The 22,179-nt window shown below is 37.3% G+C and overlaps 2 protein-coding genes across 2 annotated transcripts in view; one reads left to right on the top strand and one right to left on the bottom strand.

Moving 5' to 3' along the window:
* Positions 1 to 2,335: 2,335 nt before the first annotated feature.
* Positions 2,336 to 6,510, bottom strand: slc38a11 (solute carrier family 38 member 11). Its single transcript, XM_085250014.1, has 12 exons — positions 6,385 to 6,510; positions 6,158 to 6,278; positions 5,663 to 5,737; positions 5,406 to 5,540; positions 5,189 to 5,254; positions 4,989 to 5,095; positions 4,829 to 4,908; positions 4,593 to 4,663; positions 3,653 to 3,814; positions 3,449 to 3,561; positions 3,050 to 3,181; positions 2,336 to 2,961 (listed from the first exon to the last, which is right to left on the bottom strand). The coding sequence occupies exons 1-12, from the start codon at positions 6,394 to 6,396 to the stop codon at positions 2,722 to 2,724; spliced, it is 1,314 nt and encodes a 437-aa protein (XP_085106140.1). The 5' UTR covers positions 6,397 to 6,510; the 3' UTR covers positions 2,336 to 2,721.
* Positions 6,511 to 7,708: 1,198 nt separating this feature from the next.
* The window catches only part of LOC146556854 (sodium channel protein type 2 subunit alpha-like), a 28,762-nt gene continuing 14,291 nt past the window's right edge, over positions 7,709 to 22,179 (top strand). The window contains exons 1-11 of the mRNA XM_085250006.1: positions 7,709 to 7,844; positions 13,936 to 14,254; positions 14,648 to 14,768; positions 14,929 to 15,016; positions 15,096 to 15,224; positions 15,630 to 15,721; positions 16,163 to 16,366; positions 16,632 to 16,698; positions 16,978 to 17,119; positions 18,857 to 19,063; positions 20,007 to 20,276. Coding sequence (XP_085106132.1) covers positions 13,991 to 14,254; positions 14,648 to 14,768; positions 14,929 to 15,016; positions 15,096 to 15,224; positions 15,630 to 15,721; positions 16,163 to 16,366; positions 16,632 to 16,698; positions 16,978 to 17,119; positions 18,857 to 19,063; positions 20,007 to 20,276 — 1,584 coding nt within the window. The 5' untranslated portion in view covers positions 7,709 to 7,844; positions 13,936 to 13,990. The remainder of the gene's footprint in view (positions 7,845 to 13,935; positions 14,255 to 14,647; positions 14,769 to 14,928; positions 15,017 to 15,095; positions 15,225 to 15,629; positions 15,722 to 16,162; positions 16,367 to 16,631; positions 16,699 to 16,977; positions 17,120 to 18,856; positions 19,064 to 20,006; positions 20,277 to 22,179) is intronic.

The following is a 22,179-nucleotide window of genomic DNA, read 5'->3' as shown; positions in this document are numbered from 1 at the left end:
TCCACCCTAATTGGAAAACTCAAAATCCATCTGATTTCTGATTTCAGATAAAATAATAATTGAAGATGATTTTAACCCATATAGATGCTGAAAGTAACATCCTCATAGCAGCATTTAATCTATTATTGGACTCAATTAACTTTTCTAAAAAACTCCACACTCTGGATCTTCTTCTGTTATATAGTACAGAAACTGAACATTTAATAGTGTTCCCTAAAAACCATCTGATCATGTCTTAATAACATTTACATTTACAATAATGGATTACAGCAGTGGGGGGATACATTTCAGTAAACTAGATGCCTTTATGAAAGTCCATCCTTGTCAGGGTTGTGGGGGCTAGGCTAGGTGGTGGGATCAACCACAAATTTGATATAGCTGAGTGGTGGGATCAACCTTCTTGCTGTGAGGCAACAGTGCTAATCACCACACAACCATGCTTTCTCAAAATTTTCTTAATGAAAGTGCTTTACATGAATAAAACTGAATTTAGTTGAATTGAAGACCATTTTCTCTAGTTTAGCTTCTTCAGTCTCAAAACATACAGCCCAGTATTAAAACACACCATAGCTCACTATCAGTAACAGCTTGCTAGGCCTTAATGCTCATTTTTCTTATCCTGTATTGCATCTGCTTGGTGGATATTGTTAAATAATACCCAAAATTTTGCCTTTTGAGCACAGAGAATCTGTGTGGGATTTCTGATAGCAGCATGACATTTCTGGACAGTTAGCAGTATCATTCAATGACAGAATAGTGATGGTTACAGTTAGAAATACTTTTTTTTCTTAAATGCGTTATTTAATTGCTTATAGAAGACTGAAGCAAGAAAAAAATTATGCCTATCGTTAAATAGTATACGTGTATGTGTTAGCAACAACTGTGCTTGAAAACAGTCAGCCTGATCATTCTGGCATAGTTAGGATTTCGATAACAAATAACACAGTTCTCAGGGTTACATAAATCTTCACATATGACTGAGTTTGAAAAAGTGAGAGGCAGTCGCTTAAGTCTCCCCAAATATAAAAAGCCAGAAAAAAGAAACACATCTTCATCCACACCCCAGCAGGTTATAAAGTAATTTAATTTATTTTTCCAAATAATACTCAAACCACAGAAAGATATAGGTAGTCTGCTACTCTCTATTGTCAAGGAGTGTGGCTGTGATCTCAGATGACACAATACTTATGGAATATGAATAAAATTCAGACTGAGAGAGCTGTGTTTTGTTTTGGTGTATTTTGTCTTGTTTGTTTTTTTGTTTTGTTTTTTTTTTGAGAATTATAATGTGCCTGAATGCTATTTTAACAAATGGAGAAATCACAGCGGGACTTGAAGTCAGGACTTGAAACTTTGTACAGCTATTGTGGAAGACTGAATTGGAAACTGTCATATACTCAAATTCTCCATCTCACTTCGAATTTCAATCTGAAAATCTCATGAGATGGCCTCTGAATGCCAAGAATATAAAGACCAACTATAAAAAGCTAATTTTTATGATTCCAACCACTGGATTACAAGCAGCTGACGCCATCTCCAAGGCTATAAACCAAAAGCTGATATGAAATTTTGTCCTATAATGTCTTAACAGCATCTTTAACTGCAATTTGGACAGAAAAAAAAACATTTGTATTACAGAATATCAAATTAACAAACTTAATCCATGCACCATTTGCAAAAACAGCAACAAAGAGATGCACTGTAATTAAACGTTTTACTGATCACGCCTTGCTGGTTTTCTAAGCAGCTTCAAACTTCCATCAGTATTAAAAAAAAAAGTTAACCTTGGTTGTGGAGTCCTACTGTCTCGATAAATGATCCATAACTCCGTTTTGCAGTCCATCCTAGAGTAGTTTATCCTCCCCCCTCCCTCCCTATGAACTACATGCAGTCATATATGTGTGTCTATTGATACAGTGCACAACTCCGCCAACTTTTCTGCGTACATCTCTGACGCTGCATCGCAACACTGAAGCGCAAAAACGGGGCGTTTCTCTCATTTGCTCCCTAGTACTAATGTGGCTTTCAGAATATAACGCTAGCGTATTCGAGTAAACTGACAACTTGACATTACCACGTAAAGTAACAACTTAGCTCAACCACTTATAAATAAAATCCACAAGCGACTGTGTCCATTTAGTGAAATAAAGCGCAGTCCGCCAAAAGACACAAGAAGCCTTGTTGTTGTTTTTTTTACTTCCTTTGAATAAACGCTTTATTTGTCTACAGCGACATCATGCGGGAATATGCGGAAGCCAACAATTTCCCTTCCATGTATATAATAAACACAAGTACCAAGAAAAGTCTGTAGTCTAAAAGAATCACAATAATAATGATAACTTAAATTAATTTATTAGAATAAAGTAAAACTAAAAGGATTTGAATACCTTAATATCACACTCATCCATGATGAGTATTCCCAAGAACAACAGTCGGCCACCTAGGTTGTGGCCACCATTAAAAATTCTCCCTTAAAGTTTTTTTTTCTTTTTATGACAAAAGTTTGAAAAAACTATATAACCTGATTTTTCACTAAAATGTAAATTCATGTTAATGGAGGGCCCTTCCTCTTCCACCCTACAGTCTGAAATATAAGGCAAAGCACCAATAACCTAGCAGCCAATAAACATATAACAGAAGTGAGGAAAGTGTGTCCGTATACATTAGGAAAACAAAAAAGTTGGGTTTTTTTAAGACATCTAAATATTTGACACATTATTTTCATACAGGTGGTACAGTGCTAGAGGCATTGGCATCTGCACAGTAGAACATCTCCACTCCATGTGAACAGCCTTGTGGGTAGATGCCAGTCATGATCAAACCAGTGATCATGATGAACAAGCCGATTATTATTAACACCGCGGGTATCACGTTTTCACCATCGAACCAGCGGCCAGAGGAAAGCTTAAGGAAGCAGGCAGATGGGATGATGAAGATCAGAGGTGTGGCACTCAGAGCACCCTGGATGGAAGAAGATAATATCAGTAAGATAAAGAGAAGAATGAATTAGCATACCTAAATAAATAATTTTATGTCAGTGCAGACTTACATTCAGTTCCAAAACAACTCCTAGACAGTCATAGGCCAAAGATACTGATGTGCAGACTGCAACTATGAGCATGGTTATGGCTGCATGTTTAGTTTTTGAAAGATCTCGGCTGCAAATGACATTAGATACTACCTGAAAAAGACATTTGTGAGAAAATGAATATATTTAAATATATATGCATTTTCTACAGCTGTTAAAAGATTTTTAAAAACTAAAACAAAATTACACTCAGGAAGCTGCTGAAGTATTTAAAAGACGTTGCTGTAGTCTTTTTATTTGAGAAGTTTTGCTGGAGCATTTGAGTGCAAAGTCTAAAACCGTTAGAATATCACTCCCCCACATATGTAATCATTTAACAGTTATTTTTTTCTGATTGGCCTGTCAAATAGTATTACTTACTTCTCGTGTCACAAAGCACTCCAGTGGGAATGTTGTTATTATACTGATGCCAAAACAGAAGCGACCAAATGTTGCCAGGTTATCATTTCTACAGTAGTTCTCAAATATGTCTCCTAAAAAGCATAAATTCTGATATAATTAAACATGTTTTTGTGGCATTTAAATTGCACAGACACCTGCTATACATTATGTACTACATGGTACCTTGTGTGTAGCCAGTGAAAGTTGTGTAGCCAGCAACGGCAAATCCAGCACTGATTATTAGTGCTGAGCCTACGGAGATGTGAGTGACTTGAGACCAGTTAGCAAGAGTGGGCTGCTCCAGTGAGCCATAGATAAGAAAGCTGTTGTGGTGGCATATGAAGGCTAAGGACAAAAACAGAGCAGAATATTGAAGTTCAGCTGACAAAAAACCACGCTGAAGAACAGTTTGAGGTGTTTCACACATGTGGTATTAATGGTAAACTGAGCATATTATTTATGTTACACTTTTACTTGTCCTAGCTTTCCAGCATATTAAAAAAAAAACATCAAAAGAGGCTGACAAGAATGCAGCTTTCCAGTAACAGCATTTTTTTTTTCTTTTGTGGCTGAGTGTCTCAAAATAATAGGCTTGATCTTCTTACAGTAAAGCTGGGTTGCAGGTCAGAGCTATGATGGATTTTGAAATTCTGAGCCTTAGCACTTGGATACTGATGAATAAGCAGTAATGGCTTAGTTAATACATTTTGGTCCCTTTTGATCAGGAAAACATGGACATACATGAGGCTCACTTAGTGTTATTGCCATGTAATGTAATGGTCTAATGACCAACAATTTTACAAAAGGAAAAAAAAATGTTGCAAGAAGATAGTCAGCAATAAGCCATCATGTTTCCGGTTTCATAATTAGTCCATTATCTATAAGCCTTAACTTGTTTGGTCTCTAACACTTCCTGAAAAAAGTCTCAACCACCAATCAAACTCATGTTGGTGTTAAGCAAATGACACACTCTTTCATGAAATTCCTGATGTCATAAGGCTGGTGTGCATGCTGTGCTTTTATTGTACTATTTTCTTTTCTTGTCTTGTGGTAACATACAGTACTACTAAAAGTGTTCTAGAGATGTACAATATCAGTAGAAGCTCAATGCACACAAACTCACCAAAAGACATTACACCTACTGCCTGAATCGCATTCCACTTTGCAAATGCCCATGCATCATCTGTGGGGAGGCTAGAGGGTACATTTATATATTCAGTCATCAAAGAACACAAACATACATCAGTTTGTCTGTAAAATTGATAAATAGGTGATTTTAAAAAGAACCCCATGTTTCACACACAAGTGCAATAAAGCAAAAATCTACGTGGATTAGCAAACTAGAGTATTCATTCATACATTTGGGGTCCAAAGGTAGCTGCTCTGATGATTACAATGATGAGGATGATAACTGTCAGCACCATTGACAGGAAGGACACCTGGTAACACATGTGAATATTTTATAAGCTGCTTTAACATCACCACAATGCGCTGGATGCTATAGAAAAACCAGACTTACCTTCCCAAGTCGCTCTATGTTTCGATAAAGCGAGAGGGGGAACGTGAAAACAACAGTTGATAATATGATCACAAAGTGACGCTCCGCGAGTATGTGATCTGGGCCAACTGTAACATAATAAATGTGAATACAATAAATGTCAGTGTTTATTTATTGCACGTTTTCTTATTTATAGGCAGAGATTTCACGTTTCACTACACCTCCAGGAATTCTTTGAAAGACTTTGGTCAGTGTGTCACCGATTGTGATGTTGTAGCTGATCATCGCTGAAGGAGAAAAGTTCATTTTATTATTGCAATTCATTTTTGTTAACCAAAAGTCAATAGATGAACAGTAACAGGAATACTGCACTAAACAAATACTTTTCAGAGCATTAGCCAGAACATGCTAAAAGGCTTGATTTAATACTGAACTTACCAATGAAAGGATAAAGAAACTGCAGTCCAGATAAAATTACAAATCCAGGGAAACCAAATGTGCTGTGTACAAGTGACTGATAACTGTTTGTCCCTGACAGGTTTCCTCCTTTTATAAGTAGAATGATTGAGTAATCTTCCATGAAAGACAAAGTAAAAAAATATGTTATTTGTATTGGTTGCTTTTGTTTTGACTCATGTTTCGTGTGTTTTTCCACCATAAAGATAAAAAATAAAATACATCTTTAGTAGGCTTACCTGTGATGAATCCAACAACTATCAAAAGAAGAAGGCCAAAGGGAAGCCCTGCCTGGTTCAATGCGTATGGTAAACCTGGTTAAATAAATAAATAAATAGGAAAATGTACTGCTGCAGCTGATAATGTGTATAATTTAAATTTACAATCTCCAGAAAGCAAAAACTGCAGAGTACAGAAGCAGCACAACATCTGCACTAGTTCTTAACAAACACATTTCAGTCTTTTTATTACTTATTTTAATGGGGTAAGCATAACAAAGAGTTAAATTTATGAAAGAGGGCAACAGGCGCTTGTCATATGATACAGCTGTGGGGCTTGAACAGTATGAAAGCTTCTCCTTGTTACACTGAAATGAGCAAAACTAACTGATTATTCAACAATATTTTTACAGAAATAACAGTTTGAAGTCTTTCAAAGGTTATCATCCAAGTAACTGTTTGCATATAATTTAGTTAGTGTGATAAAAGCTAAAGGCAACCCAATTAAATATTTACCTATTATTCCAGATCCTATAATAGAATTGATAAAATTAAAAGATGCAGATATCATTGAACTTCGCGACTTTCTGGCATCTTTTTGTAGAGGAATTAATGTGGTCCCTTCTTCAGAGTTTAACTGAAATGAATTTTTAAATGAAGAAAAAGAAGAAGAAGAGAAAATCAGTTAATAAGAAAGACTTTAGTCTGCTATTAAAATCCTGCAAGCATCATTTTAGACATACCTGCTGAGCCATTTTTGAACACCTGTTGTTGTCAGTCGTCTCATTCTCGCTTCTGTCTGTTTAGATGTTAACTCTCACATATTTGTGGGTGAAGTTTGTAAAAACGCCCCTCTGTTTCAGTTACTCGATTCAAAGCAAAAACGAAAATAACTCAACAGCGCCCTGGGTCGGTCGTTGGAATACGCTGCAAATTAAGCGTAAATGCAGTGATGCAGAATAGGGGGGGATTCAGTTATATTAATTTTGTCACTGAGCCAAACCTACGGTAACTCAGTTCTTAGGGGAGGAGTAGTTTGCACTTTGACACTTGTGCCGAAATATGTTTGGACGCATGCAAGGAAATTGCGAATTAAAGGATTTATTAAAGGATTAAAGGCTCTGTTAAAGCTCCCGTTGTTGAGAAAAAAAAAGATATACTGTACAGTACGTGTTTGTCTCACGTTGTGGGTTGTAAATATGAGATCAGGCGCTTTATTTCTCTTATATGCTAAACTACCCCCCCCCCCCCCCCCCCCCCCCCCCCCCAAACGATACTGAGGCTACCACAGCAGAATCAGACGTAAAGGAAAATGTGCTAGTAACGATAACTGGTACCCGTATTTATTTATTTATTTAATTACTTATTTCCAAGATTAAACAGGAATAACGAGTTTAATATTGTTGAAAGTCTGATGAAAAAAGCAGGTGTCAAATTTCGAGTAACAATTTTTTGTATTTAAACATTTATTTCTCCTTTGTTTTGTGTAGGTCCACGTTTTAACCACAATTCAGCCATTAGAAACACCCCATACTATACCACTATATGTATCCAGCAGAGGGTATCAGACTGACATACTGACTCTTAAAACTCCTGACTCACTCATCCACCCAACTTTATACAATAGATTCTTACAAGGAAAACGACGATGGTGCATATATAGTCTCCTGCTGTGCTACCATGAAGCGATAAAAACAGCTTTTTTGTGTGTTTTTTCAGCGATTACAGCATTTCGGACAGAACAAACCTGCCACCAATGACATCACGCCTCTTGGGCACAAAGAGAGTTGTAGAACACAATCAGATCTATTACTGTGGCTTAAGTTGTTACTTTCTGACTGAACTCCAGAATCTTATTCTGGACAATTACACGCAGTGATTTTCACCATAATAATATCTGGTGGTCTGCCCTTACTCGGTATTATGGAAGCTCCCCGGAATCGCTTTACTACAGTACTCCCTCCTGCGCGGAGGGGCGGACACGGTCTCGCTCTCTCTCTCTCTCTCGCTCTCTCCCTCTCTCTCTCTCTCTCTCTCTCAGGGTTTTCCTACCGGAATCGTGGAAATGACCAGGTCTGCGTCGGGAGAAGCGTCAAACACCATAATCGGATTGACAGCCGTATTTTAAATCATTCTAAAAAGTTTCATTTTTTCAAAATATTCTCCAGAGAAATCTTCACCTGGCAAGGATGGAAAACTAATGGTGAGTGGTAAACACAGCAACTTTTTATCCTAAATTTCCTAAAAAAAAAAAAAAAAGAAGAAGAAGAAGAAGAAAAAGTGTTTTTTTTTGTTTTTGTTATTGTTTTTCTTTAAGTGGTCCTAATTATGAGAATTGTTTTAAAAGTTATTTTATTTTGGTTAATCATATAGAGATGGTGGTGATTGAGAAGTCTTACAGTGTTACATTTAAGAGACTATCTATCTATCTATCTATCTATCTATCTATCTATCTATCTATCTATCTATCTATCTATCTATCTATCTATCTATCTATCTATCTATCTATCTATCTATCTATCTATCTATCTATCTATCTATCTATCTATCTATCTTGTTGCCTTTATCTAAATTGAAGGTTATCCATATATCTGCACAATATTTTTCAACCTTGGAAGTATGGCATAGTCTTTGTAGCTACATAAATGTTACTGATATCAGTTTTTATGGAAGCCCTGTGTAGGAAAAACATGATTGAGCTCTCAAGACAAGACAAGACAAGACAACAGATTGCGGTTTACAATATATTACAAACGTTAATGGCCATGGCAGCAATTATTAACCCACACTCCATTTTAGATGACTTCCTGTTTCCCCTACTGTAAACATCTTTATTAGATTGTTGTCAATTAGAGATGAGAGTGTTCTGTTCAGTCCTATCCGCACCGTATGGTAGTCTGACAGGTTGTTCATAAAAGCCTTTATTTCAGAGGTTGTTAACAGCTATTCTGCCAACGCCCTGGATATGCCAGACTGAATCTTGACTCCGTACCCCGTTGGAGACAGCAGCAGGCATTAGTTGTGAGCTAGAAATGTGAGTGTGTCACAAACCACCTCTTATCTCATCTAAGTACTAAGATGCACTTTGAGGTCATACAAATTAAGTTGCAGTAATGTACATAAAATATTAAAGCTTCTGTTTGACACTGTGTTTAATAGGCTAGGTCAGTCATCTATTGAAACTTATTACCACGAGTCAGTCTAATGTTTGGCGACTAATCAACTCCAAATACATTTTTTTGGCATTCTGTTCTGTTAGGGGAACAAATTTCTCTGTCTTAGGTCAGTACGCAAACGCCTGTAATGCAGACTGGTTACTGATAAACTTAAGTGGGCACACTGAAGCTTTGAAGTGGTAGTGGCTCATATCTCAAGTTATGTATAATGAGTTGGGAACAGACTGACACAATGATGCATGCCTCTTTAGAGGTTACTCACTGCAGGCTGAGGTACAGGAAATCAAGGTTTATTTTGTGTTTGCAGATAATCATGAGACTTTTGGAAAGTTTGTCTTACTGTTGCAGCTGTTTTTTAGTTTGTGTCAAATAACTAAAAAATGTATGGTACTGGTACTGAGTGATTTACTTTTATATTGTGAAAGAACATGTCTCAGTGCTATAGTCTATGAGCTGTCAAAGGCTTAATAGCTTAATAATAACTTAGGGAGCTAGAATATGGTAGGGCTACATGGATACAATAAACAAAAAAATATCTTTATTTTCATCCCTTTCTTATGTATCTTACTAGTACAGGTTTGAAATCCACTTTGCATTCAGAACTGCCTTAATTTTACATGGCATATATATATATATATATATATATATATATATATATATATATATATATATATATATGCCATGTAAAATTATGAGTTATCTTTCTCGAAATTTGACTTAGTTTTTTTAAATTTCGGCTTATTAACTTGAAATTTTGATTTATTAACTCGAAATTTTGAGAGAAGTAACTCGAAATTTCGATTTAGCTCTGCCAATCCGTAATCTACGTGGAATGCACACTCAGAACCAGATCACAAATTGGTGCTTTTGAGAGTACGTTTGCTGATAGTAACGCCATGTGATTCAGCTAATACCACAAGGATTTCATCATTCGTGAAGCCACGCTGAAAATAATCAGCAATTTGTGCATTCATGAGTGGCTGTAATACCGGTAGCTTAGCTGTAGCATTTGTAGCTGTGGGCTTCAGCTTCTGGGTAACAAGGAAATTATGTCATTCACGAAAGAAAGATGGAAACTTTTTTTCTGTTGTTTTTTAGTGGTGGAAATGGGCTTCCATAGTTTTGACATCATAGTGTCACACAGTTGTTGCAGATTTGTCAGCTGCTCATCCAGGATGCAAATCTCCCATTTCGCCACATCCTAAAGGTTCTCTGTTGGATTGAGAGGTGGTGACTGTGGAGGTCATTTGAGTGCAGTGAACTGATTGTCTTGTTCAAGTGACTAGTTTGAGGTTATTTGAGCTTTCTGACACTGCATTACCCTGCTGAAAGTAGGCAACAGAAGATGGGTCTACTGTGGTCACAAATGGATGGACATGGGTCATCATCAATGGTCAGGTAGCCCGTAGCCTATAAAACCATGCACATTTGGCCCAATATTAAGAAATACCATTGCATCACCATCTGCAGCCATAAACGTTAATACGAAGCAGGATGGATCAATGATTTTGTGTTGTTTATGCCAAAATCAAATGAGTGTCTAATGACTGTAGTTATTTAAGGAATAGTGAGGTTGTTGTTAGATTTCAGCATCACCTATACAGTATTTATAAATATTAGGAAGGTTTAGCTTAGTGTGATGGCCAGAACATAAGAGAAGTGCTCTTTTCGGGTCTTGTTTTGTGCTAAACATTTCCTCTTCAAGAAGGAACTTATCTTCACCATATAAAAGACAGTAGCAGAGAGTTGCCACTGGCCTGATGGTTTTATTTTGGAAACTCTGACCTAAATTTCTTTTATGTTGAATTTGGATTTTGAGCTGACAGATGAAAACCACAGATGAACTTTAGTTCAACCTGAATTCTAATTCTGATGAACATCTGTTATTTAGTACAAGAGTAGAGAAAAACACATTTAAAATGTTGTATCTACTCTTGCCCACATATAGGCAGATGTTACATGAGTTATCTTCTACTCTATGACCTGTCTAGCTGATTTCCTTGAAAGTATAAAGCCAAGGTGGAATTCAGTGAGTGAATCTGATTAGCATCATCATCTTAAATTTAATTTGATGTCTGGTACCCTTGATGTGACCTAACACTGACCATGAACACTACAGCTGCTCTACACCAGTTCAACATAATGCATTACTGTAAAATTAACAACAGAGATGCAAACTAACCAGCATAGCCTGCATTAAATCCCATAGTATATTTTATTCAACCTTTGAATAACAGAAAGTTAATATACACTCAACAAAAATATAAACGCAACACCTTTGTTACTGCTCCCATTCCCCATGGGATGGACGTAGAGACCTAAAATTCAGTCCAGATACACAATATAACCATCCCTCCCAAACAGTGGTCACAAATCAGTCCAAATGTGTGGTAGTGGGCACATCTGCCATATTGAGATAATCCATCCCACCTCACAGGTGTGCCACATCAGGATGCTGATCTGACATCATGAGTAGTGCACAGGTGTACCTCAGACTGCCCACAACAAAAGGCCACCCTGGAATGTGCAGTTTTGTCTCACAGCAAAATGCCACAGATGCCACAAGCAATGAGGGAGCGTGCAACTGGCATGCTGACAGCAGGAATGTCAACCAGATCTGTCGCCCGTGCATTGAATGTTCATTTCTCAACCATAAGCCGTCTCCACAGGCGTTTCAGAGAATATGGCAGCACATCCAACCGGCCTCACAACCGCAGACCTCGTGTAACCACACCAGCCCAGGACCTCCACATCCAGCAGGTTCACCTCCAAGATCGTCTGAGACCAGCCACCCAGACAGCTGCTGGAACAATTGGTTTGCACAACCAAACAATTTCTGCAAAAACTGTCAGAAACCGTCTCAGGGACGCTCAACTGCATGCCCGTCGTCCTCATCGGGGTCTTGACCTAACTCCAGCTTGTCGCCGTAACAGATTTGTGTGGGCAAATGCTCACATTCGATGGCGTCTGGCACGTTGGAGAGGTGTGCGCTTCACGGATGAATCATGGTTCACATTGTTCAGGGCAGATGGCAGCTGAGAATGTCCCAGTTCTTGCATGGCCAGCATACTCACCGGACATGTCACCCATTGAGCATGTTCGGGATGTGCTTGACCGGCGTATACGACAGCGTGTACCAGTTCCCACGAATATCCAACAACCTCGCACAGCCATTGAAGTGGAGTGGACCAACATTCCACAGGCCACAATTGACAATCTGATAGACTCCATGCGACGATGTGTTGCACTGCATGAGGCAAATGGTGGTCACACCAGATACTGACCGGTTCTGGGTCCCCAGACCCCCAATAGCGCAAAAAAACTGCACATTCCAGGGTGGCCTTTTGTTGTGGGCAGTCTGAGGTACACCTGTGCACTACTCATGATGTCAGATCAGCATCCTGATGTGGCACACCTGTGAGGTGGGATTATCTCAATATGGCAGATGTGCCCACTACCACACATTTGGACTGATTTGTGACCACTGTTTGGGAGGGATGGTTATATTGTGTATCTGGACTGAATTTTAGGTCTCTACGTCCATCCCATGGGGAATGGGAGCAGTAACAAAGGTGTTGCGTTTATATTTTTGTTGAGTGTACTTTAGTTTCCTTTGCAGGAAGTTTCCCAATGTGGAGAAAACATACTGAAACTTCAGCAACACACTGTGTACAGATCGAGTATTTAAAATGATTGAGGAAATTACAAGCTTTACATTTCCAATTCATCAAATGTCACTGAGCAGTCCTTACCTTTAAAAATAATCACATTTCTTCCTCTCCTGGTCTAGTCATTTTTACAACTTCATTATATCAGACAAGCTACTGCCCCTTGTTCACAAGGGGTTTGCTTGTATGTTTGATTTAGAAGATTTTTACACCAACTTTCCTGTGTCTCCTTCCAGTAATGAAGCAGGAGTCTTTTGCTTGTTTCACAAAGATTTCCTGAGAAACAAAGCAGTGTATCTTTAGCTAGCAGACACACTCTATGACATGCTGCACAGAAACAGCTTGTGTGTTTGTTGATGTTTGCTGCGCTGTTTGAATGTTTCATTTGAAATTTCCTGCCACTTAAAGAAACATTACTCAGTTTTATCTTCTACTGTGACACTAGAGAGATGCTTAAGTAACATGACTGCAACTTATTGGCATTGGCCCCAAAACACTGTTCTGGATCATTCCAGCCAACTTTAACCCTGAACATACTGCAATTGTGATACATTAATTTTTTAACCTTTTTCTTTATGTGCAATAAGCACCGGGAATGGATATACTAATAGGGTTTTCATGTATATTTTACTTTTTCCTCCATTTAGGTTCAAATCAGTTTAATGTTTGAAAGTGTGCAGTGAAGGGAAATAATAATGTTCCTCAAATTTCTCATTTGATTATTTTACGAAGTAGAGACAAGAGACATTTAAAATGTAGGGAGTAAAAGTAAAAAGTTCTCTCTTGATTATTATAATTACATCACACATGTATAACTCGATGATAGGAACAGCTGATTGACCACTGATTTAGGGATTGATTTCTTGCATGTGTTTGATCACTGCACAACATGTCGAAGTTGTCTTTGACACTGTTGCATTTGGATCATTCTGAAACTCTCTGGCAGGGAACCCAGAGAGAGATATGGCACAGTCTATGAGGCATTCATATTTAATAGTGCATAGGTCTTTGTAACACATCACATTAGTCAGGCCTATTAGTAAGATGGATCTTTTCCTCTCACTGCTCTGTCTCAGTGAGGGAAAAGCAGACTTTTTCCATTTTGAGGGATGGAAGAGGAGTTGAGTCTCACCTGGAATTGATCATTGTCATGTAAAATCTTAATTTTATCTACTGACGAGCAGGTAATTAGATCTAATTTTACCATAGCTGAAAGGAATTTATATGTATGACAGCCAACTCTAGGCTCATTATAGCTTCCTTTTTCCTCTGACCTAAGAGCAGAAACAAACACACTGTTCTTTCTTCTCGATTAAAAGTTATTAATGAGAGGCAGGTCATAACAAAATGAATTTTAAGTTGCATTTTTTTAGCCAAATAATGTTGGATGTAAGAAAAATATAACTCTGCTATTTAAACTGCTCCCTATATTGTGTCTTTCTAATGCCAGAGGCCTTTCTGTTGCTCGAGGCTAGCTGCTCACTCTGAAGGTGCAGCATGAAAAGATGGAACAGCTGCTTGTACCACCAGGTCCAGACAGCTTCCGTCCCTTTACCCATGAGTCACTTAAAGCCATCGAAAAACGGATTACTGAAGAGAATGCCAAGAAACCCAAGGGAGAGAAGAAAAAGCGCAAAAATGAAATTAAGCTCAGACCAAACCGTGACCTGGAGGCAGGCAAACCACTCCCCCTTGTATATGGAGACATTCCTCAAGGACTGGTGTCGATACCACTGGAGGACCTGGATCCCACCTACAGTAATCAGAAGGTAGGTTTGCTTAAATTTAAACTTGAACACTAAGCTCCAAGTTTAGATCTTTTCTCTGTAGTGTTCGAGTTTACATTAATTCATTATTTATGAAATTGCACGCAGCTATTAAAATTCCACTGTTGGTTTTAAATCTTAAATGAGAAGTCAATAAAAATGATTCATATGAAATTTGTCAGCAGTATATAAAGTTGTTAGCAAAATTCTCGAACCACCCTTAATTTCTTTATGTTTAAAATGCTTTAAAAATAAAGAAATGAGGAGTGGCCCAAGACTTTTGCACAGTGTTGTATGATGTTGTATACTTTTGTAAACTATAATGCAAGACAGTCAAAGAGTATCCACATAAGAGTATAAAGATGTATAAATGTCTGTCTGTCTTTTCTCTCCCAGACTTTCATTGTATTAAACAAAGGAAAGGTCATTTTTCGCTTCAATGCCAGTGCAGCCTTGTACCTCCTGAGTGCCTTCAACCCTCTACGAAGGCTATCAATTCAGATTCTGGTACACTCATATCCTTTCATTAAGATATGAATCTGATATGCATGAATAATGTTGATGTTGAGCTGACCTAAGCCCAGGATTACATGTTCACTTTGTTCCTTTATTTACATGAAAAAATTATTTTACTTTCACAACAAAATCTGTTACTTCCTTGACAACTGTGTGTAAATTGTTCAACGTGGTGATCATGTGCACTATTCTCACTAACTGTGCATTTATGACACTGAACCAACCACCTGACTGGGCAAAGAACGTGGAGTAAGTGTTCTACAAACATACATAACATACACACAGTGTAGATACTGTGAAGAGTAACTGGTGTTCCTTTTTCTAACAGGTACACATTTACAGCGATTTACACCTTTGAATCCCTCGTTAAAATTTTAGCTCGGGGGTTCTGTATAGGAAAGTTCACATTTCTAAGAGATCCCTGGAATTGGCTGGATTTCTCTGTCATTGTCATGGCGTAAGTACAGGGCTTTTTCATTATTTTTGTAGTTTTTGTCACACATTTGGAAAAGACTCACCAAAGAAAAAAATAATCAGGCTTTCATAAACAGAGACGTTGCTTGTTGGCGTTAATTTTTTGGTACTGACTGTAGCTTCATTATTGCTGTTTTGCATGACTCTATGTTACACCTATTGTCATCTCTGTAAATAATAATAATAATGGATTGCATTTATATAGCGCTTTTCAAGACCCTCAAAGCGCTTTACAATTCCACTATTCATTCACTCTCACATCACACACTGGTGGAGGCAAACTACAGTTGTAGCCACAGCTGCCCTGGGGCAGACTGACAGAGGCGAGGCTGCCATATCGTGCCGTCAGCCCCTCTGAATTCTAAAATAATTATAATTTTTCTTGCAGGTATGTAACAGAGTTTGTATCCCTGGGCAATGTTTCAGTCCTTCGGACATTCAGAGTATTAAGAGCTTTCAAAGCAATTTCTGTCATTCCAGGTAAGCAGTTACCATATTTGTTTTGTTCTTTCATAGTTTAACAGTACGCTCATCCAATTGCCCACCCTTGAGCAGCTATGGACCCACCAGTGCCAAATTTATATTATCACACCTATTTCCCAGAGTTGTTTCACCAGTATGAAAATGAACAATTCTTAACAATCCCAACCTATAAAATGTATGTCATCTTATAGGTGGTTCTGTAGATGGTAATGAAAAAAGAGAGAGAGAATCTGCTCTTATTCTAACTTATTTCCAAAAGATCAACAAGATGGATTAAATAGTGGTGGCACTGGGTTTAGACAAACAAACAAACAAAAAAATATACTAAAAAAAACATGGATGCGTTCTAAGTGGATTACCACTAAAGGAAAAGCTCACTGGTATCCCTTTGTATATTTACTGTCTCTCGACTGACTGCAAGTGATTTTGTGTTTACAGGCCTAAAGACCATTGTTGCTGCATTGTTCCAGTCAGTGAAGAAGCTTGCTGATGTGATGATTCTCACAGTTTTCTGCCTGAGTGTCTTTGCCCTAATAGGTTTACAACTGTTTATGGGCAATCTGAAAAATAAGTGCATACTAGAAGAATTTGTACAAAGCTATTGGAATAACACAAATGTGACTGTGGACTTTGAAAATAAAAGTAAGTATTTGATCCCAGAAAAAAAAAAAGAAATTTAAAAATTAACACTCAAATCTCAAATTAACACATAACAATTAAAAATTTAAATGAAAAGTGTATATTGCAACACAGAAGTCACAGCTAGTCGAGATAATTTACTCAATCACTGCTGTACATTGCAGAGCTGTACCCCATTTCTACTGTTGATACTTACATCAGTATTTGTGATTGACCTCCAACAAACCACTGCTATTAAATACTACTATTTTCTCTCTGTTCCAAACAGGTCTTTATTATTACCTTCCTTCGAATAGCAAAGATCCACTGCTTTGTGGAAACAGCAGTGGAGCTGGGTAAGCAAGCTTCCTCTCCAGTTACCAGAGTACTGAATAAAGTCCATATTAAACACAACCCCAATGCCAAAAAAGTTGAGACCATGTGTAAAATATAACTAATAACAGAATGTAACAATTTCCTCATATAACCAAATTTTATCAACATGGTTAACAGAAAACACATCTCAGCTTTAAAATGAGAAAATGTGCCATTTTAAGAAAAATTCTGGCTCATTTTGAATATAATGCGTTGTGGTGCCAGTTCCTTTAGAGCTTAACAGAGTCGATTTCTTGCAGGCATTGTCCAGAGGGGTACATATGCTACAAAGCGGGAAAGAACCCAGACTATGGTTACACCAGTTTTGACTCATTTGGTTGGGCCTTCCTGTCACTGTTCAGACTGATGACCCAGGATTATTGGGAAAACCTTTACCAGCAGGTACATTAAAAATGTTATTGTTGTCGGTGATCCTTGTTCTTCTTCACTGGCCAACTAGTCTGATAGCATTTGTTGTAGACAGACTGTTCATACATCAAAAGACAAGCTTGATTGTGCTCTCGGTGCTTCTATTAAGATTTTTGAAATTTTGGACTATTTCAGAAATATTCCAACCTCTTTACTTTCAATTTTTTGGCTGCACCAGAAGCAAACTACAATCAACAATGCCACTGCAGTTTCTCCAGAAATTGCGTTTAGTTAACTTTGTTTCTATGAAAACATCTTTGGTTGTTTTTAAAAACACTTTTAACCTCACGTGGTTCAGATTGTTCCATATTTTCTTCTCTGAGGACATGAAATGGCAGTGCCTGCTGTTTATGGGAAAAGCATTCTCCTACCACAGTATTATAGAGAGTATTCAGAGCTTTCTGTTTAAACAAACATCTAAATGCCGTGCAGGTGCATCTTGGTCAAAGGAAAACAAGAGTCCTACTGAGGCAAACATAGGCAAACATAGTTTCAATGGCTGCAAAAAAACATGTGGGTGTACTGCAAATAGGCTACTGCCTACATTGTACTATCAAGAAAAGCAAACAGTAATACAATAAGACTCCCATAAGCAGGTCTTTTAAGCACTCTGCACTAACTTTGACTAATAATAAGCCATCAAATGATCGCATTTCTTGAATGTGAAATGGAACAGAAACGGTTTTCTTTGTTTGATAGTTATATGTAAAGTCATATTAACATTTATCCATATACACATACAGATTTGACAATCCATCAAATAAAAAAGTACTTAATATATATTACTGAAGAAAAAAATGTAGGTAATATGCAACTCTATTAAACTTTTGTCATATTCCCCTTCTCTCCATGAGACATGTGACAATAGCATCATGGATGATTTATAACACTAAACACTAGAGTCCAGTGTGTCACTGTAACTAATTTTGCAGTGTATTTATGTCATAACTTTTGTATTTTTTTTTTTTTTACATGTACTACCAGATAATTTGGCTGATATAGTTTTGGTCTCAGGCAAATGAATATAAGAGCAATTATGTTTTGTTGCTACAGCATAATTACATAGATGGTAGAGTGGCTATTTCAGTTTTAGAGCAAGAAATAACATAAATGCAAAATGTGGAATTCAAAGTTTAAGGTTTTTACACACGCTGAATATGAAAACATGGAGTTTAGAGGAGTTAAATGGACAGGCGGGATTTGTAGTAAATTAGCTGACAAGTTATTAAGCTTCGTTTTGTTGTTACTATTACTCTATAACAATGATGAATGAAAGAAAATCAATGTGAAGATCAATGAAAGACATCGACTTTAGATTTTGAAATTTGAAACGGTAATGAAAGTGATTTGTTTGAGGTTTTACCAAGCTCTACTGTGATTTTCTTTCATACCTAGAAAATTGAATTTTATCATCTTTACTTCTGAGTTGAGAAATTCTAGAAATATAAGTTAACATGTGCAATCTTTAGATACACTTCTATTTGAAGGCCCTCTAACTTTTAAAATATCCACTGTATTAGGGTGGATTTTTGCATGTCTCCACACTTTAGCACAGTGTAGTCATGTCAGCCAAAGGCAGGTATATAAAAATATTGTGAAAAATTGTAAAAAGTTAGAATAAAAAAAGAAATACGGGAACCTAGTGTTTTATGTTAAGTATAAATACTTTATTTGAAAAAGTGCAAAATCTTGTTTGTTTTTTCGTTGCAGACTTTGCGTGTATCTGGGAAGCCCTACATGATTTTTTTTTTGCTCATCATATTCCTTGGTTCCTTCTACCTGATCAACCTGATTTTGGCGGTTGTAGCCATGGCCTATGAGGAGCAGAACCAGGCCGCTGCAAAGGAAGCTCAGGAGAAGGAAGAGGAGTTTAAGGCCATGGTTGAGCAGCTGAGACAACAACAAGAGGAAGCTCAGGTACATTGATTGAGTCCTTAAATTTCTCTCAAGATATAATTTTAGTTAAGTCAAAATGCATCTTCTTTGAAGTACTGTAAATTCAATCAGAATAGAATAGAATAGAATAGAATAGAATAGAATAGAATAGAATAATCATTTAACTGTCCCACAAGGGGAAAGAAACATACACAATTTTTTTCATACATATTTATATCCAGGACAAATGTTACTATAAACAGAGTACTGTACAGTTATTAAATAAAATAAAATTAACTACAGATAAGAGGCAAAGCCAGGTTGTAGTGCAAATCGGTTGATTAAATTATTGCAGTTACAGAGCAGATGTAAACATCTATGATTGTTGGGAGCATTTTTGATTGTACAGTCTGACAGCTGCAGGGAGGAAGGACCTGCGGAAACGCTCCTTCTTGCATCTAGGATGTAGCAGTAGCAATCAGTTTTGCAATTTTGTATTTTATATAACTGTATACTGGTTGTGTAGTAATTTTATATAATATCTACACGTTTAAGTGGTAAGTGTGATTTATTACCTATATAGTCATTCGAGGGCTTTTCCCTTTTTTATTTAGGACACATTTTTTCCTTTCTATGTTTATATTTTACCAGTAGAGAAATCCATCCACACATTCTCATGATCATTTATTCAGCTAAGGTCTCTGGATTTGGGCTCCTGTTTTATTTAAGACTTGCCTCTCTCTTGGGAGGTCTATGGGGGTTGCAAATCTATCACTATCAACAACACAACTATTTACACCTACAGCACATTTTAAATCTCAACCAATAACATTTGGAGGCAATTGGATTACCTGGAGGAAGCTTGCACAGGCAGACTGGCAGAATGCACACATGCAGAATGGGCCTAACTCTCCAGGAGGTTCACATCAAGAATCAGACATTTATCAGCCTGTTTACCATCAGTGTCTTATCTTCCCTCTTCTAGGCAGCACTAGCTGCTGCAGCAGCAGTGGGTGGGGAGGCCGGTGATAAAGTTGGTGGCACAGAGAGTTCCTCTGATGCCTCTAAGCTGAGCTCCAAAAGTGCAAAGGAGAGACGCAACAGGCGAAAGAAAAAAAAGGAGGAAGAAGGAAAAGAGACCGAGGGAAAACTTCCCAAATCTGAGTCACAGGACAGTATACAGAGGGCTCGCAGTCGCTTCTCTGTGGATGCAAACCTGCTCAAATATGACATGAAATGCTCATCTGCACATCAGGTATTTTTCTATGCCATGAAAGCGATATTATCTTTTCGGTTCTAAAGCTCCTTTCACATCTTCATGGTGTATTATATTTTATTACTATACGGTACTTTATTACTGTAGCTTTACTACACTTATTGTAAATTACTCTAGAATGAAACAATCCTAAACAGTTGGGACCCTATACAAAATGCAAATAAATACAGAATGCAATTTTTACAAATCTCACATTTTATTCACAATAGAACACAGGAAACATATCATCTGTTTAAACTGAGGCATTTTACTATTTAATGAAAATTACTGTCTCATTTTGATGGCAGCAACATGTTTCAAAACTGGAGGCAACAAAAACTTAAACCTGAACCTGTCCTACGTGTTTTTCGATATATTGCTGGCATTGAATTTCCGATTTAGCCATTATATTTCTTAAATGGCGCTTTTCCAGATCAGACTTTTGTTATGTTTTCGATCTTCTACTGTGAATACAATTTGGGTTTATGTGCTTTGCAAATTAGTGTATTCTATTATAAGTTACATTTGTTCCAACTCGGCTTGTACAAATCCATTTTTTTCATAATTTAAATTAATCTTTTTTTATTTATTTAAATTGCCAAATTATAGTGGCATTTAATGCAGTGTTCAATATGGTGAAATATTCATTGTTGACATTTTTCAATATAACTTTATTTCAAAATCATGTAAAAAGTACTGACAGTACCAGTTTTAAATTCACTCCAGTTTCAGTAATTTATTAAAAGACGACTCAAAATGACAGTCTGTGATCACTCTCTTTAATTTGAATGGCAGATATATATTCAGAAAGCTCTTTGTAAGCCTTGTCAGCGAGAAGATTGACTGACTTTTGTCAAACTCTTGCAGGGCTCAAAATGACTGAAAGGCAGGAGAAGCAAATGGACTGACAATGTGGCTACCAAATTTAAACTTACACATTGCAGCCATTTGATTTTTTAGGTTGTATGTGTATGTATTATAATTTTTTAGGATATTTAATATGGATTTACTAACTTTTCTAAACATTCATGAGCTGCTAACAAATTGTTTTGATTTCTTTTATCTCATGTCATTAATCTAAATGCAACCTTTTCTTTACTGCCATCACACTTTTATTGCCATCGGTTTCATCACTTTCATCATCATCTTCTGTCTTCATCAAATTCTTTAGTTCCTATCATATGCCATCATCAGGATATATTTTTTATGAGCAATTTCCTTCTTGCAACAATTCATCATGATCATCGTCATCATCCCCATAATCATCATGCTTTCCTTCTCCACTATCATGATCATTATCATGATCTTTACTGTTCTCATTAACAGTTTTAATTTTGCATTTTTATTGAAATCATCATCATCGTGAAGTTTTTCTCACCAAAGAAATCGTTCCTTTTTTTCTTCATTTGTACATATGAAGATCGTTGTCTCTCTCTTCTGTCCTCTTTTTGATTGTCATATATCACATCCATCGGAGACTATCTTTCTCTCCTAGTCTTTTCTGAGTTTTCATGGACCCCTCTTCTCACCCAGAAGGAATAGCAAGACCAGCCTTTTCAGTTTCCAAAGTCAAGCCCAGGATGTGGGCTCAGAAAATGAATTTGCTGATGATGAGAACAGCATTTTTGAGGACACCCTGAGTCGGAGGGGCTCTTTTTTTCTTCCCCAAAGGTGTGATCGACGCAGCAGCAGTATGAGCCAGTGCAGCTTCTTTTCACATCGCAGATTTCAGCCCCGTGAGATCAGGCACAGCTCTGTAGACTGCAATGGCGTTGTGTCTCTGGTGGGTAGGAATGCACTCCCTTCATCACCCGGGGGGCTCCTTCCACCTAAAGTGACGTTAGATATGGCCTCCACTGGAGACAATGTAAGAAAGGGTTCTGTAGCCCAGACAGCCCAATAA

The sequence above is a fragment of the Mchenga conophoros genome, linkage group LG16, assembly GCF_057382185.1.
Source record: "Mchenga conophoros isolate Kocher_MC1m ecotype Shallow Benthic linkage group LG16, M_conophoros_male_GT1.1, whole genome shotgun sequence".
NCBI classification, from domain to species: domain Eukaryota; kingdom Metazoa; phylum Chordata; class Actinopteri; order Cichliformes; family Cichlidae; genus Mchenga; species Mchenga conophoros.
This window is presented reverse-complemented; position numbering and strand designations above follow the sequence as displayed.